Source organism: Schistocerca gregaria, chromosome X, assembly GCF_023897955.1.
Source record: "Schistocerca gregaria isolate iqSchGreg1 chromosome X, iqSchGreg1.2, whole genome shotgun sequence".
NCBI classification, from domain to species: domain Eukaryota; kingdom Metazoa; phylum Arthropoda; class Insecta; order Orthoptera; family Acrididae; genus Schistocerca; species Schistocerca gregaria.
This window is the reverse complement of record NC_064931.1, coordinates 37,932,206-37,949,288: the sequence shown is the minus strand read 5'-3', so window position 1 is coordinate 37,949,288 and position 17,083 is coordinate 37,932,206. Positions and strand designations below refer to the sequence as shown.

Below are 17,083 nucleotides of genomic sequence, written 5' to 3'. Positions count from 1 at the left end.
TATTCTTTCATGGTTTTGATAGTAATTGATGTACAAAACGTATTATAGTAACCATAAATATATGTAGTTGTAACATTTTCAGTACGACTCTACCCTCTTGCACAAAATGTGTTTCAAAGAGTGTTTCAGTGGTTCATTCACATAAAGAGAACAATATAAGTAAAATACTGATTGGATTTTTGTTACATTTGTGTTTCTTATAATATTCGAAAACAAGTATCTTTGTGCTGTAGATCACCCGTCTTCATTTGGAGTCTCCCTAGCTATAGTTAAGAGTGATGCTTACAGAATACACTTACGAGAATTATAGATAGTTGCTGTTGAAGTATGATGCCTCCTGACATCACAGTGAATGAAATAGTTTGCCACATCACATGATTGTGATGTTGTCGGACCCTAAGATGACTATCACCATGACACTCAGTGGGAGAGTCAGTCTGTCTGACTGACTGTGGCTGCCCAACATAGGTGTCCTGTAATCACCAATTTTTCACATGCCATTGTGTTAAGGATGTACCACGAGTACCTTAGTTTAGAGAAAGCAGTCGTTACAGGAGTCAACTACCATGGTAACAATTCAGGTCGGGAAAAACGTGATAGAGAAGGGTAGGAGATGTTGAATTTAGTAAAATTTTCCAAATAACCAGAGATTGGAAGTGCGCTGTCAAGAAGTTAGGGCCTTGAAATAACACCTAATCAACGATGATTAAATTCCTATACATTGCTGGTTACGTTAGACGAATTTTACAGGGTGAAGCTTGAATATCAGATCAGCTACTCTGAAAGTACTATACTGCTATTAACTTCTTAACAAGAAACAGCCGTACATTAAGGTGGGCAACACGTGGTAGAATGCATGCAAAATAACATGGCCACTAGATGCACAGTTGGCAGGGCATGCCAAGCACTGGAGGGGAAGTGCCATTCTAAACTGAAGTGTATGCTCACATTTTTTTTAAAATATTAAGTGGAGCCCCTCCATGCCAACACTTGCATGGTGACCATTCAAAAAGATCTACTGTTACCTCTGATTTGGTTAGTATCTAGAAAGAATTCCACTGAAATTGCAACAAAAGCAGTAATATACTTTTGACTTGCTTGTTTACCATTTGTAACTTTCAAGAGGCGTCATGAGTGTCAAATTTGGCATAAAACCTACATTTCTCTTGTTGCCATGTTAAAATTTGCGTCTTCTGACAAAACACAATGGAGTTTACATAGTGTCACCTCACTAACATGTTGTGCAAATGTAGTCACAAGAGAAGTCTGAAACCGTGGTTTATTGAGTAACTGAGGAAAAGTAAGGGCAATAGCTTATGAAAAAGCACATCCTTGGTACAAAAATAAACATTTAATGATTTCCCTTGTACTGTTCTAAAACCCAGAACATTTCTCATTCCACCAGCAACAGATGGCCCTTAAAAATTACACTCTTTCATCAAAAAAGTCTGTAGTTAGTGGAATAACATGGTAGATAATAAGGTATTGAATAATGACCGCATGCCAAAACACTTTCCTTTTTGAATGCTATAATTTTCCAAAAGCTCATTTTGATATCTCAAACTGTTTATGAGGAATGTTGTGAATATTTCACTTTTGCTCTGTCACTTGTGTGTGCAATCGCATCTGAGTGTGCTATATGAGATCAGTTTTATGGAGATTGGTGATAAATACAGACATCCATCCAAGGCTAAAGAAAGATTCAGTATGTTAATTGAATTTCACATACAGCAAAATGTTGTGTAATGTGCACAAAATGCAAACTCACAGTGACCCTTAGTTTTAATTTCGAATTTCATGCAGTGTATTGCATAAGTGCAAATATTACAATAACTAGGACCATTAATGAAATGAATAGTTTGTGGTAAATCATTTGAAAAAGATTGCAGGGTGTGTGCATGGATTCTGTCATTGCAGTATGTTGAAGACCTGCTGAAAGTGGGTGAACAGTGTTAGCCTCCCCTTCCAAACAAATGAGTGAAATTGCCCAACTGTTTGGACAAAAATTGGTCACTGTGTATTGGCCACCATATCCTGTGCGGACTCTACTATAAGGTGAAATGTTGTTGGTAACAAAATATAAAGGCAACAAGTTTTAAATTTTGCTGATGGACAGAGAGCTTGAATGAAACTTTATTATAGCAATTACAGTATATTAGTCAGCGTAAAATATGACATCAGTGAAAATTAAAATTAAATTTTTAATATATTTTTTCGCACATCACATTTTTACAACAAATTCTCAAAATCTCTGTTCCCAATGTAAGTGCAAAGTTGATATAATTGAAGAAACGATTGGCACATCCTCTCAAAAATTCCTGACATTGCGGACGATTGTCACTGTCTCAGAAATTTTTGCAACCAACTCTACGCACTTGTCGCTGCATGGCTGTAGTTTTAAGATCATAGTTCCACAATGATGCACTTCTAACCTATTGGTATTGGGAAAATGTATTCAATTAGGTTTCCCCTATCCTGCTCTGACCTTATTATTAGGTTGGTTTACTACATCGTGTATGATGACGGTCACTGTCAAGAACAGATAGGCTAAAGCATATCAGATTACTTGACAGTTATATGCTGATGAAAACTGATGAGCAGCTATACCATCTCATTCATGTATTTCTTTCGCAACACGTTGAGATTACTATGGATGAAGGAGCACCACTATTGGACTCCCAAAGCATGGAAACATGTTGTTGTTGTTGTTGTTGTTGTTGTTGGCTTCAGTCCTGAGACTGGTTTGATGCAGCTCTCCATGCTTCTCTATCCTGTGCAAGCTTCTTTATCTCCCAATACCTACTGCAACCTACATCCTTCCGAATCTGCTTAGTGTATTCATCGCTTGGTCTCCCTCTACAATTTTTACCCTCCACGCTGCCCTCCAATACTAAATTGGTGATCCCTTGATGCCTCAGAACATGTCCTACCAACCAATCCTTTCTTTTGGTCAAGTTGTGCCACAAACTTCTCTTCTCCGCAATCCTATTCAATACCTCCTCATTAGTTATGTGATCTACCCATCTAATCTTCAGCATTATTCTGTAGCACCACATCTCGAAAGCTTCTATTCTCTTCTTGTCCAAACTATTTATCATACATGGCTACACTCCAAACAAATACTTTCATAAATGTCTTCCTGACACTTAAATCTATGCTCGATGATAGCAAATTTCTCTTCTTCAGAAACGCTTTCCTTGCCATTGCCAGTCTACATTTTATGTCCTCTCTACTCCGACCATCATCAGTTATTTTGCTCCCCATATAGCAAAACTCCTTTACTATTTTAAGTGTCTCATTTCCTACTAAACATATAGAATATAAAACGAAACTTCCTGGCAGATTAAAACTGTGTGCCCGACCGAGACTTGAACTCGGGACCTTTGCCTTTCGCAGGCAAGTGCTCTACCAACTGAGCTACCGAAGCACGACTCACGGCCGGTACTCACAGCTTTACTTCTGCCAGTACCTCGTCTCCTACCTTCCAAACTTTACAGAAGCTCTCATATCAGCGCACACTCCGCTGCAGAGTGAAAATCTCATTCTGGAAATATAGAATATAATACCTGTCCATCCAAATGCACAGTGTCTTAACGATTGGATATATTTCATTGGGCTTTTCAGCACCATTTAGTGAAATTATTCCAAATAATTTAGGCTCTCCCATTTTTTAATTTTTATTTATTTGTTTTTTAAGAGAATTTTCCACTGAGGGATATGATGGATCCATTAAAAATGACAATTCTCAAATCTCAAAATTTTTAAGCATATAACTTGAGAATCAGTATCTGGATTTTGATAAAGTTTCCATCACTGTACAGCATAGCTGCTATGAAAGTATTTCAAGCTGTATTTCGCAGACTAAGGCAAATTGTAACTAAGATACAGTTTTACTGATAGAATGTGTTCAGAAGCACCTTTTCTTGCAGCTTGCTTTTCCTCAAAGTTGTGTAAAACATGTATGCAGACAAAAATATTAATGAACTAATTAATGCTGGTAGCTGATATTGCAAGTGCAAGAAAAAAAGATTCTGTATGAGTCACCACATGCTGCGCTGCACTGCTAGATGGAATGAAAATTTGCCTGTATGGCATTTGTAGCATACTTTCAGGAAAAGCCACTTTCCCAGTAATAAGTCCTACCTGCTTGTAATTTACAGACAGACATGTGACTGTCATTGCCCCTCTAGTGTGTCTCACTAGAGAACAACACAAGAACCTGTAATGTGATCATGTACATAAATTTGTTCACCTGTAGCACACTACAGGCATGACAATACACCACACCACACACTTCTGACTTTCTGATTGATTTGAAGAACACTTGTGGGTGTCCGTATGATCCCCTCCCTTCCTATCATGCTCCTTCAAACGTCAACTTAAGTTTACTGAGTTAATTTGATATGCAATTAAGGTTGATGCATGTTTCATGGATATAGTTTACTCAAACCTGTGTGTTGGACGGTGGTTGATTGATCATTGGTCAAGATGTCTCCCCAACAACTTTGGATGTCTCGAGGTCTTCACAGTGATGCATTGCTGTCATCATCAGGATGAAAGTGGATGCTACATAGTACTTAAGTAGGTTTCCCTAATTAATTTGCTCATTAGTTTTATCTACATTTTTTATTGTTAACTCCAGATAAGATGGATAGCCATGCCACTGAAGCAAGAAAATACTAGGAGTTGTCATTTCATCATTTATTAATCTTGATTTAGTGCGGAGTTTATCCATACAAATTTCTACTGGTGTTTAGTACATTAGACGCCTTGTATTTATAGTTTTCAGTCTCCTATTGTGGTTTTGGATCAGCACAGTACATGCCATGCACGGTACAACTCACTTTAAAACCATATTGACTGTCTATCAACTGTGATGGTTTCAAAAATACGAAAAGGTTTTTCAGAGACTGCCAACAGTCACAGAATTTGTTGACTACTCACATTATTTAAGGAACCAATAAGTTTTGAGGTATAAACTCTTCTCCAGGCTCTAAAGCAATGCAAACAAATTTAACAAAAGTACACATAGATATTAAAGTTCTGTACAATGTTGTCACATACTGCGGTCATCCTGTGGAGGGAAAGGAGGGTAACTTAATATGAGGAAATATTCACATTGTATGTTAGTCTGCTTTTCACATAAAACATTTTAAGTACTCGCTAACTTTGTTTATATGGAGTGGCTGTCTTCTTGTGGTGTGTTCAGGTACCTCCATGCTGTCATTCCTCGGATCTTGATACCTACTATCAATAAACTTGCAAAGGATACTTAAAACATGACATACAACCAACTCTCTGTGGAGTAAAACAAAATGGTGGTCAAAACAAGGCTTGTTTAGATTTAACTATCGATATCTCAGTCCTGGTGTTGTCTATCACTTGCACTGTCTTCTGCACCTCTTGCTGTCACATCTCTGATATTGGTCAACAAAATATAGTGCAATAAGAGACACTGTGATAATTTAATGTTAAAAATGACAGTATAAAAATATTTAAAGTATTATAAAGACATTGCTGGATCACGGATTCATATAAATTCTTAATTTTTACACATTTTTCCTTTTTAACAGTGTTGAATTGAAGTTCATGAAGGAATGTGGGTTCTTGAACTCTGTAATTTCATTTAGCATCTTTATTTTTAAGTTTTAGCCATGGATGAATATTTCCATTTTCTCCAAGATGTCCATTTGCCAGCTTTCCTTTAAAGGATGTAATACTTTAAGTTTGTCAACAGTGACTGCATATTACTTTATAAATGCCTGATTTGCTCAGTTTCTCAGCTGGTTGTGAGGTTTCATGTGCCAGTTTCTTGTATAAGTTCTTGGTAGTGGCTATTTTGTCTAAAATGACTCCTACATATGGTATAGTTATATACTTAGATTTTTGTGTGTTACAGGTGGAGGCTATGTCAGTTTGTTTGCTTTCTGTTATGTGTTGTGAAAGTTCATTTATCTCACGCACATGATAGCCATTGTTACATGGAAAATCCAGGATGGAATGTAACAATATTATGAGAAGGAAAGTTGCTACTCACCAAATAGCCTGTTTAAGAACACAGATATCAGGATCACTTTGGCCACCAACAACAACTTAAAGAAGAAACTCACAACTAGCTGAGAAACTGAGCAAATCAGGAATTTATAACATAACATGCAACCATTGCACCAAAAACTACATTGGCCAAATGGACTGAAATTTTAAAACCTGTTTTAAAACACACAGACTTGACAAAACCAACAAGTCAACATACAGGGTGTGCCAGGGGGAATAGTCATTATTCCAGGATATGAAAGAAATGATCATTCAGAGCAAAAAAAGTCTAGTAAGGGCTATGAATACTTCTCCAGTAGAGGAGATGTGTTTCACAGTAGCCATCACTGTACTTTTTTCCTTGTTTTGGTCCATACTACCACCTCGTAAAATATGAAAATCGAAGAGCTTGTAGTCGAAGGATTTGTTTCACAGTATTGAAGATAAAGTAGTTTTTCCGAGGAAAAAATCGTCTAGTTGCAAAGTTTTGCACGGCATGAGCATTGGGTGGGTGCAGATTTAAAGGTCACTTTTTATGTTTTCCATGAATAACTACATTAAATTAAAAAAAAAGTCATACTCATTTTTCTCTAGGACTTATAGTTTCCACATCACAGGAGGTGGAAAATCATAGGTAATTTAAAAAATTGCTCTAACAGTATAAAATTAATGTGCCACATTAAAATGCAGTAGAGCCATATGAAACAAATTGCGTTCTGGGGATGTAACCAGGTGGAGGATGTGGTTGTGGAGGGTAGAAGCGTGAACAAAGGGAGGCCAACAGAATGTTGTCACGCATGTCACTCCTTCACGGGTCTGCGAATTGAAGAGTGAGGAGGTGGTTCCCTACTCTTTACTCCATTACGTCACAAGAAGCAACTACAGGGCATTTCACAAAGTTACATGTGCACTCCACTGTGTGCCGTATGAATCACTGGTGATGCAGTGCGCAGACATGCCCAGGGAGTGTCTTATTTTGCACAAAATGTGTTGACACTACATGGAATGCAGATACGAGTTATTAATGACACTAACACAGGTAAACCTCAGCACACAGTTCTACAATGCTAGAGCAGAATTTGATTCCTAGTCATCCTGTATGGCAGCTAAGTGTTTTTTTCAGGAAAGGCAACTTCCCCCACCAAGAGTGCTGCTCACTTCTCAGTTTACAGACAGACTATACCTCCCCAGCATTTTCTTGTCCAGCTCTTTAATGTGAGTGGATAAAATAACTTCATTGATCTTGTGTTCATATAGCAGAGTTATTCTTAGTTTATTAAGTGAGTACTTATTAGCATTTTTTAAGTGAGCTATTATGTAGAAAAGGTCAACAGCTGGAGCTGTCAAGTGGTTACCAGAATGAAGTGCCTTTTCCAGGCATAACAACTTCAGCTATTTGAACATAAGTCGTATAGTGCATTACAACAGATTACTGTTCCAGGCTTGAACAAGATCAGTCCCATTCCATCAGAAATATTCACAATCGTGTTAGAAGATAACTGGACGTGTGGTAAGTGGCTCCACTCAATGTAACCCACTTGACAAGTACCAGCAATTCCCAAATGGAAAATATTTGTGCAGTCTACCAGTAACACAATTAACGGTGAGAGAAGTGCAGTAATTTGATTCACCATATGACTAAAACACAATTACACGGCTTTACAGTATGCTGTCAACAATAGACAGCAACAAGGTGCCACATCCAAATTAAACACACAGGAATGTATTTTACATAGCAGCTCATATAACAATTGCAAATAAGCACTCACTCAAACTGAACATAACTCCACCATATAAACATGAGCTCATTGAGGTTATTTTATCTACACTCACAAGAGAACTGGACAATTCAACTAAGTACCTGGGTGTTAAAATTACGAACAACTTCAGTTGGAAGGACCACATAGATAATATCGTCGGGAAGGCGAGCCAAAGGTTGCGTTTCATTGGCAGGACACTTAGAAGATGCAACAAGTCCACTAAAGAGACAGCTTACACTACACTCGTTCGTCCTCTGTTAGAATATTGCTGCGCGGTGTGGGATCCTTACCAGGTGGGATTGACGGAGGACATCGAAAGGGTGCAAAAAAAGGGCAGCTCGTTTTGTATTATCGCGTTATAGGGGAGAGAGTGTGGCAGATATGATACACGAGTTGGGATGGAAGTCATTACAGCATAGACGTTTTTCGTTGCGGCGAGACCTTTTTACGAAATTTCAGTCACCAACTTTCTCTTCCGAATGCGAAAATATTTTGTTGAGCCCAACCTACATAGGTAGGAATGATCATCAAAATAAAATAAGAGAAATCAGAGCTCGAACAGAAAGGTTTAGGTGTTCGTTTTTCCCGCTCGCTGTTCGGGAGTGGAATAGTAGAGAGATAGTATGATTGTGGTTCGATGAACCCTCTGCCAAGCACTTAAATGTGAATTGCAGAGTAGTCATGTAGATGTAGACAAGAAATGGTGGGGAGGTGTAGTTTGTTTGTAAACTGAAAAGCAAGCAGCACTTATCGTGGGGGAAGTTGCCTTTTCCCAAAGAACACAGCAGCTGTTGTACAGGATGACTGAGACCCAAATACTTTGCCAACAGTATATAACTATGTGCAGAGATTTATGTAAATTCTTCCATCTGCATTCCCTGTAGTGTTAATGCATTTTGTGCAAAATAAAAACTCCCAGGGCAGGTCTGCACACTGCGCCGTCAGTGATATGTAACAAGGCACACTGTGGGGTGACCGTATAACTTTGCGAAACACCCTGTAGTTGCTTATTGTGATGTAGTGGAGTAGAATCATCTGATCGCTCTCCAGTCTGCCGTCTGCAGGTCTTCGAAGGAAGAGAAGTACATGATAACATTCTGGTGGCCTACATTCCCTTGTGCTTCTACCCTCCACCTTCATGCTGTTACACCACCCAGAACACAATATATTCCTTAATGCAGCTCTACTGCACTTAGATATGGTACACACATTTAGTATTTGTTTTTACCCCACATAATTCAAAGATTAAACATTTATTTTATACGGTTCAAACAATATTTTTAATAATTTCTGCTTCCCATGAAAGGTGGAAACTGCCAGTCCTAGAGAAAAAATGAATAGGACATTTTTGTAATAATTTTGTACTGGGAAACACTTTCACTAAGAGCCGCAGTTTTCTAGTCATCTGAGGAAAACTTAAATAAGTGACCTTCGAACCCATCCCCACCCCGACACTGACACCTCATTGGTCAGTATTTTTAGTATGTTGTTCATAATACTCCCTCCTAACACTGCGCAAAAATTTGTGAGTACACAATTTTTCCCCCTAATGCACCTTTTTTGGTTTTCGTTGACTAGGCTACATAGCTATTAAGGTATGTTTTTTACAGTCATTTTTGCTAGATTCTTTTTTTTTTTCCTTCAAATGAAAAGACTGCATTGTAGTTCCCTCTCTAGATTCTCGCACAGATGACAAAATGGTAGATATTGAAATAGATGACAGAGGGATAGAGAAACAATTAAAATCATTCAAAAGAGGAAAGGCTGCTGGATCTGATGGGATACCAGTTCGATTTTACACAGAGTACGCGAAGGAACTTGCCCCCCCTTCTTACAGTGGTGTACCGTAGGTCTCTAGAAGAGAGTAGCGTACCAAAGGATTGGAAAAGGGCATAGGTCATCCCCGTTTTTAAAAAGGGACGCCAAACAGATGTGCAAAACTATAGACCTATATATCTAACATCGATCAGTTGTAGAATTTGGAACATGTATTATGTTAGAGTACAATGACTTTTCTGGAGACTAGAAATCTACTCCCTTGGACTTAACATGGGTTTTGAAAAAGACGGTTGTGTGAAACCCAGCTCGCACTTTTCGTCCACAAGACTCAGAGGGCCAGAGACAGGGGTTCCCAGGTCGATGCCGTGTTCTTGACTTCCGCAAGGTGTTCGATAAAGTTCCCCACAGTTGTCTAATGAACAAAGTAAGAGCATATGGACTCTCAGACCAATTGTGTGATTGGATTGAAGAGTTCCTAGATAACAGAATGCAGCATGTCATTCTCAATGGAGAGAAGTCTTCCGAAGTAAGAGTGATTTCAGGTGTGCCGCAGGACCATTGCTATTCACATTATATATATAAGTGACCTTGTGGATGACATTGGAAGTTCACTGAGGCTTTTTGCGGATGATGCCGTGATATATTGAGAGTTTGTAACAATGGAAAATTGTACTGAAATGCAGGAGGATCTGCAATGAATTGACGCATGGTGCAGGGAATGGCAATTGAATCTCAATGTAGACAAGTGTAATGTGCTGTGAATACAAAGAAAGATAGATAGATCCCTTATCATTTAGCTACAAAATAGCAGGTCAGCAACTGGAAGCGGTTAATTCCATAAATTATCAGGGAGTACGCATTAGGAGGGATTTAAAATGGAATGATAATATAAAGTTGACTGTCGGTAAAGCAGATGCCAGACAGATTCATTGGAAGAGTCCTAAGGAAATGCAATCCGAAAACAAAGGAAGGAAGTTACAGTAAACTTGTTCGTCCACTGTTTGAATATTGCTCACCAGTGGGGGATCCGTACCAATAGGGTTGATAAAGGAGATCCAATGGAGAGCAGCGCGCTTTGTTACAGGATCATTTGGTAATCTCGAAAGTGTTATGGAGATGATAGATAAACTCCAGTGGAACACTTTGCAGGAGAGACACTCAGTAGCTCGGTACAGGCTTTTGTTGGAGTTTCATGAACATACCTTCACCGAGGAGTCAAGCAGTATATTGCTCCCTCCTACGTCTATCTTGTGAAGAGACCATGAGGACAAAGTCAGAGAGATAAGAGCCCACACAGAGGCATACAAACAATCTTTCTTTCCACAAACGATACAAGACAGGAATAGAAAGGAGAACCGATAGAGGCACTCAAAGTACACTCCGCCACACACTGCCAGGTGGCTTGTGGAGTATGGATGTAGATGTGGCTGTTCCTGTCATATATCTAAATATTGATCATCCCTCATAGGACACAGTGTTGCAATAGACAATGATCTTAAAGTACTACATACTTAAGAGAATAGCTGGAAAATTGATGCCTTGGAAGAAATGGAAATAAAGTCCTAAACAAAATTACAGACCTCAGGGTCTCATTTCTTCAATTCCATACTGTTAAAATAGAAAACTCCATGAAATTTGATCCCATACATAGAAAGAACTGAGACAGTATAGTACATTAGGTAACAGCAAGAAAATTGCAATGCAACAATCAGAAATTACACTTTTGTTCAAAGAACATAAGTTCACTGTACTCACTGATTCTTGATATGGTATCCCGGACATTACAAACAGTGGGACATGGTTCTTAATAGGGGTGATCACCATGAATAGCAATGCTGCTTTGCAATGTACTCTCATGGTGGCCACTAGGTTGGTAAGAGTTTTTGTAGTGGGGTGTTCCATTTCTCCACCAACACAGTTCACAATAGCTAAATTGCCCATTGGTCTGGGCTGCTAGAAGCAGTTGCACCTCATCATCCATAAAAATGAAGTCAGTGCCAAATGCACCCCTGAAAATATTAACACGGGGAGTAGTTTAGTGTCAGAATAAAATTGATTGCTTAGTGTTAAAAGATTTGGAGGTCAGCTGCCCAAACCACATTATGCCTCCCCGCACCATAACACCTAGATCGCCGGAACGGTCATGTTTGACGGTGTTCATGGGTACATTGTGCGTTCCCACCTTTTGCCATACATTATGCCTCAACACACCATAAAATCTGGACTATTAAAAGGATCATGTTTGACAGTCTTCCTGGTTGCATTGTATGTTCCTACCTCTCACAATATAACGGCATGTAATGCACCCAGGAATATTGCCAAAAATGATAGTTTTGGTGGTCCATGTGTTATGGTATGGGAAGGCATAATGTTGCATGACAGAAGGCGGGAATACACAATGTCCCCATGATCATGATTGTTTTGGTGGTCCATGTGTTATGGTGTGGGCAAGCGTAATGTTGCACGGGTGTACTAACCTCCAAATATTTGAATATGGTACACTCATTGGTCAACTTTATTGTTACACTCTACTGCTTTCCCACGTGTATCTTTTTCAGGGGTACATTCAATCCTGACTTCATTTTTATGGATGACAGTGTGCAACCACATTGCACAGTGCAGGTGGAGGAACTCGTGGAATGAGAGGATATTTACCACATGGATTGGCGTTGTCCATTCTCCTAACTTAAATCCCATCGAGCATGTGTGGGATGCATTGGGGAGATGTATTGTAGTGTGTCCCCATGCACCAACTACCGTCCAGCAATTGTCAACCACGCTAGTGGAGGTATGGAACAGCCTACAACAAGAAAGCCTTACCAACCTCGTGGCCAGCAGGGGAGCATGTTGCAGAGCACACCTTGACATCCGTAGTGGCCACACCAGCAGTTAAAAAAACATGTCTTTGTATGTCCAGGGAACCATTATGAATCACAATGACTTCAGTAATTTTTGTCATTGATTAAAAGTGACATTTCTGTTCATCTCAGTGCGTATTTGTTTTTGTTACCTTCTATACTACAACAGTTTTTTCTACATATGGTTAAAGTCATTTAGGTACGTTACTTGGCAGTGACACACAATGCGGGAGTTATTTTCATCCTTAAGGTTTGAATATTTTGTCAGTCAACATCAGAGGTGCAACAGCAAGATGTGCAGGAGACATACTGACAGTTAAATTGAAACAAGCTATGTGGTTAACAAGATTAAGGGAGACAGCCATTTCATAGGAACAAAGCAGGTGAATATTTAAAAAAATTATGCGAACAGCGGACCAACATACTAAGTGAAATAAGTCCCCAATACTAGGTTATCCTCCTCTCTCCTCAGGATAACTGCAGTACACGCCAACAATGAAAAGAACGACCTTAATATCTATATGTACTTTTGTAAAATGTGTGTATTGCTTTATAGCACAAAGATGAGATCTATACCTCAGAATATGTTGCTTTATTAAATAATATTAAGTCAACAAATTTCATAACTAGTACTGGTCTCTGCAAAACCATGTCACTTGATATAACTGTTTATAATTACTGTTTCCAACAGCAGTTAGTTCCAGTGGAATGAATTACAATGAAGTCTGGATCAACATACATCATTATGTTCTTCAAATATGAGTCTACTTGGTAACTGGTAGTGGAAAAGGTGTGCACACATTGTATTGTATTGTATCCAGTGGCGGTGATCACTGCACTGTTTGCACACTGTTACCATCAGATAAAAAATTCTCTTTTGACAAGTGGCCCTTTCTTTTCTTAACTGTACTTTCTGATATACTCACTCAAGCTGAGTTCACACCCAGAGCACTGAAGCATATAGGCTGCATTCCACAATTTACAAAAATAGATCAGTATTGTAATCCTCATCAAACTAAGTCTTTCTTTGCCTTCAGTGTGAATATTGTCAAGTTAATCTGATGTGTAAGAAAAACACCAGGTCTTATAACCTACCAGCATCTCAAGGAAGGGTACAGATTCATAACATTCACCATACAGGCTGGGTTGCACACCAAAGATGCCTACTCATTATGTAGGTGTCATTTTATCAAATAAGTTTTGTATTTACTTAATTGTTGACATTCTTTCTGGCACGTCTAGCTACCTCTTCCACAATTTAGGCCCTTAGTGCTCTCCAGTAATGAAGTATGAAGTCAACCATTTCCTTTCTTAGCAAATGCCAGGTGCTGCTGACACCCATTTTCCCCATATTTGATTGCAGTTTTAATTTAGTGATCCTGGCAGATAAATCAGACTACTAATAAGATAAAAAAAAGGGGGTGGAGGGAAATAACTGTATGAAATAACAAGTACATACCTGAACAGAAAGTCGTGAAAGTGTGGGAATGACAGATTAGCTAGATCCAGTTTTTTTTTTCCTGTAATGTAAAAAGACCTAAGAATGTAACTCATTGTTTGTATCAGAAAGGTGGCAAAGTGTCACAGTTAAAGAAGCAGTTCCACAATTTACTTCAAAAGTCTTTGTTAAGGGCCCTGTCATTGTATATGGCTCTGTAAGTAAACACTGGTTATGGAGCTTTAGGTCATAGACTCACTCTCTGTGTAAACACTTTGTCGGCACATTTAAAGGAAATATTGAAAATGCCACTGTATGGCACCAGTGCTTGTTTATGTTCCAACATACTTCATTGTTACTGTACTCTGGGACACAGACAAGACAGCAACCTTTTTTGAAAATGCAAAGTTAAATTCCTAGTTAAAACAGGACTCCTACAAAATTGTCACTGTGCAGCAGTGATGTAGGTATTTTATCAAAAGTTCTGTAAGTTATTAGCACTTATTACCCCCACTGTGTCACTGCCATGAAAGTGGGGAAAATAGCCTGCATATACTGTACTGATTAAGTACATGTGTTCAAATATGGGTATATATTTATTTGTATATAATATTTTTGTGTTGATGAAGCCACAGTTAATGCAACAAATAATCGTGCAGTGGGAAGCACAGCTGGAACCCCCAGCATCCATCAAAGATTTCCTAAATCGACAAGTTTTCTTATCCACAACCAGTTGTTGCTGAAGTAGAATCTCAATGTGATTTGAAACAAAACTCTAAACAGTACAACTCTCAGAATTTCCAGAAAACCTCCGTCACAGGATACTGTGTTAATAGTGAGTGATAAAGTTTAACTTGAAGAAACAGCTGCAGGTCCAATTGCATACCTCCCTTGGCTGTGACATTCCTGGTTTTTGCTGGACAGCTAGTTCCACAAGTGTCTTTCCTACAGTGTTTGCAGGAAACACTTGTGATCGCATTAATCTATTTCACTTATGGGGCTTCCTACTGGAAATAATTCTAAAGTGTTTTAATTCATATTGCAGATAGTTGTATACCTCTTCCCATGTGTGTGTATTTTTAGTACATGGAATGGGTTTCTGCTCTAAACAGCAGGATCAGCTTGGTTCCAATCCCCATTTGACCACACAGACTTCAGTTTCTTGAAATTATGGACATGATGGTTCCTTTGGAAAGAACACTGGTTTCCCTATCCTGATTGAGCTGCTTGCTGTTGCCAGGATGCAGGAATTTAAGTTTATCATGGAACTAAAATTGTTAAAATGATGCACACTTTTGTTCCAGCACATCCGTACGACGAGTAAAAAAAAAAGTACAACGCAACATCACTTCTACTAGGGGTTCTCCACAAAGAAATGGGTGAACTAATTCTCTAGGAAATCTTCCTACAACATGTAAGTGGTTGGGAAGAAGTACTAATCAAATTAAAGTGATAAAACCAATCTTTTTTATTATGCAACTTTGATTAAATCGCCCACTTAATGTTGGAACTCAACCCTTAAAAGAAAGGAGGGGGGGGGGGGGGGCGGCAGAGGAGGTATGTTACTGATATCAGGAGTTTTAGAAAGATGTCCACTTTAATGAAACACCATGGGAAACCACTTGGCCAAGTGAGGATTTGAATCATTCCAGCCAAATATGAATGCACTGCCCATTTTGCTTGATTGTAGTAGTATGCAGATGAAAAAAGGAATGGGATGTGGGTGATATATATATAAGTGTGTGTGTGTGTGTGTGTGTGTGTGTGTGTGTGTGTGTGTGTGTGTGTGTGTGTGTAACATGCATCTTAAAACATTTATTTCAGGCAACAGCTGTGGCAGCAACCATACTAATGTGTTAAATAATGCCACTATATTGCTGTTATTGCACTCATCACAACCAATGTAATTTTTGTTAATAATTTGTTGGTCTAAATTTTAGGCTACAGATGATATGAACTGTAGAGCACAGCAGTTAGCAAAAAATGGAAAAATTCCACATGCGCTGTCGGAGTACATCAAGGTCTTGGATTTATTGGCAGAAACTCTTGCACCACCTTTCAAGGATTACTGTATCTGCCAAGAGTCTATCAGATATTGCATTATGCATTTTGGAAACAAGTACCACTTTTAACTTTTACTTCACTGGAATACTTTTTGACAGTGAACCATCTCATGTACTGTGTTCTTTAAATAAATCATGAATAATCTCATAAGACTGTTGACTTGGTGATTCTGTAGTGCTGTCCTATTATTCAGTTATTGCTTCACTTCTGCCATACAAAGCTTTCAGTATGGTAAGTGTGGTTACAGTGTATTATGAGGAACATAATATGAACCAAAAAAAGAAGGCAGTGATTGACCTGCACTTAGCAGCATGGGAAACACAGTCATGGAACCCCTGTAGGATTACAATGACTCAGCAATATTAATTGTTGATGCCATTTCAGTGTCCTAAAGAAAAATTTCACAATAGGGGATTACCAGGTGAGTGTCAATGTAAAATTTCACAATAAGTTTAGAGTCTTGTAATGATTTAGCAGTGTGATATCAAGTCTTACAAAATACTATTTTAATGTTTTGCTCAAGCTATTCTTTCAGAAAATGTTCAGTTGTGCAATCTTGGAATCCAGATTGTCTGTACTGGATACTGTAACTCCATGTATCAAGCTATTTACACATGCTCTTCTGAGCCAGATGATGGATATGCTACACATTGAGCAACATAGCATGTGATGTATTGCCCAACAATGAGAAGTGGTGATGCAGTTGTAGCAGGAACCCACTTTGTCACATGACTAGGTACAGCCCCACTCCAATTAAAGTAATGCAAGTGCAGACAATGCCTTTGTGGGCAGGTGGGACAGTTTCCAGTTAATGCAGGTAAATTCATTGAGGAGAAAATGTAGGGGATTTATGGCACCGGTGGTGAAGGCGACAGAAAAATCTTAAAGGTGAGCAAGTAGATGATTTGCAAATTGGAGGAGGATACAAAGCCAATGAGAGTGTACTTCAGAATTTTGTCAGATAAAAAAAATGGGTTCACAGTAAGGATGCCATTGATGATGGGGTAATTTATTATCAGGCAGCAATTTCTACACAGTTATGAACAATATAAACAAACGAATTTTCTGAAAACTACACAGCTGGATTTAGTTTCAAGAGCTGCCAAAATGTGTGTGAATGAGGACAGTCACAAAGCAAACAAAAAAAAAAA

The 17,083-nt window shown here is 38.6% G+C and overlaps 1 protein-coding gene across 1 annotated transcript in view; it reads left to right on the top strand.

Annotated features, from left to right (window-relative positions):
• LOC126297658 (SET and MYND domain-containing protein 4-like) overlaps positions 1-16,082 on the top strand; it is a 132,810-nt gene extending 116,728 nt beyond the window's left edge. Inside the window, exon 9 of the mRNA XM_049988741.1 lies at positions 15,809-16,082. Coding sequence (XP_049844698.1) covers positions 15,809-16,000 — 192 coding nt within the window. The 3' untranslated portion in view covers positions 16,001-16,082. The remainder of the gene's footprint in view (positions 1-15,808) is intronic.
• Positions 16,083-17,083: the final 1,001 nt, after the last annotated feature.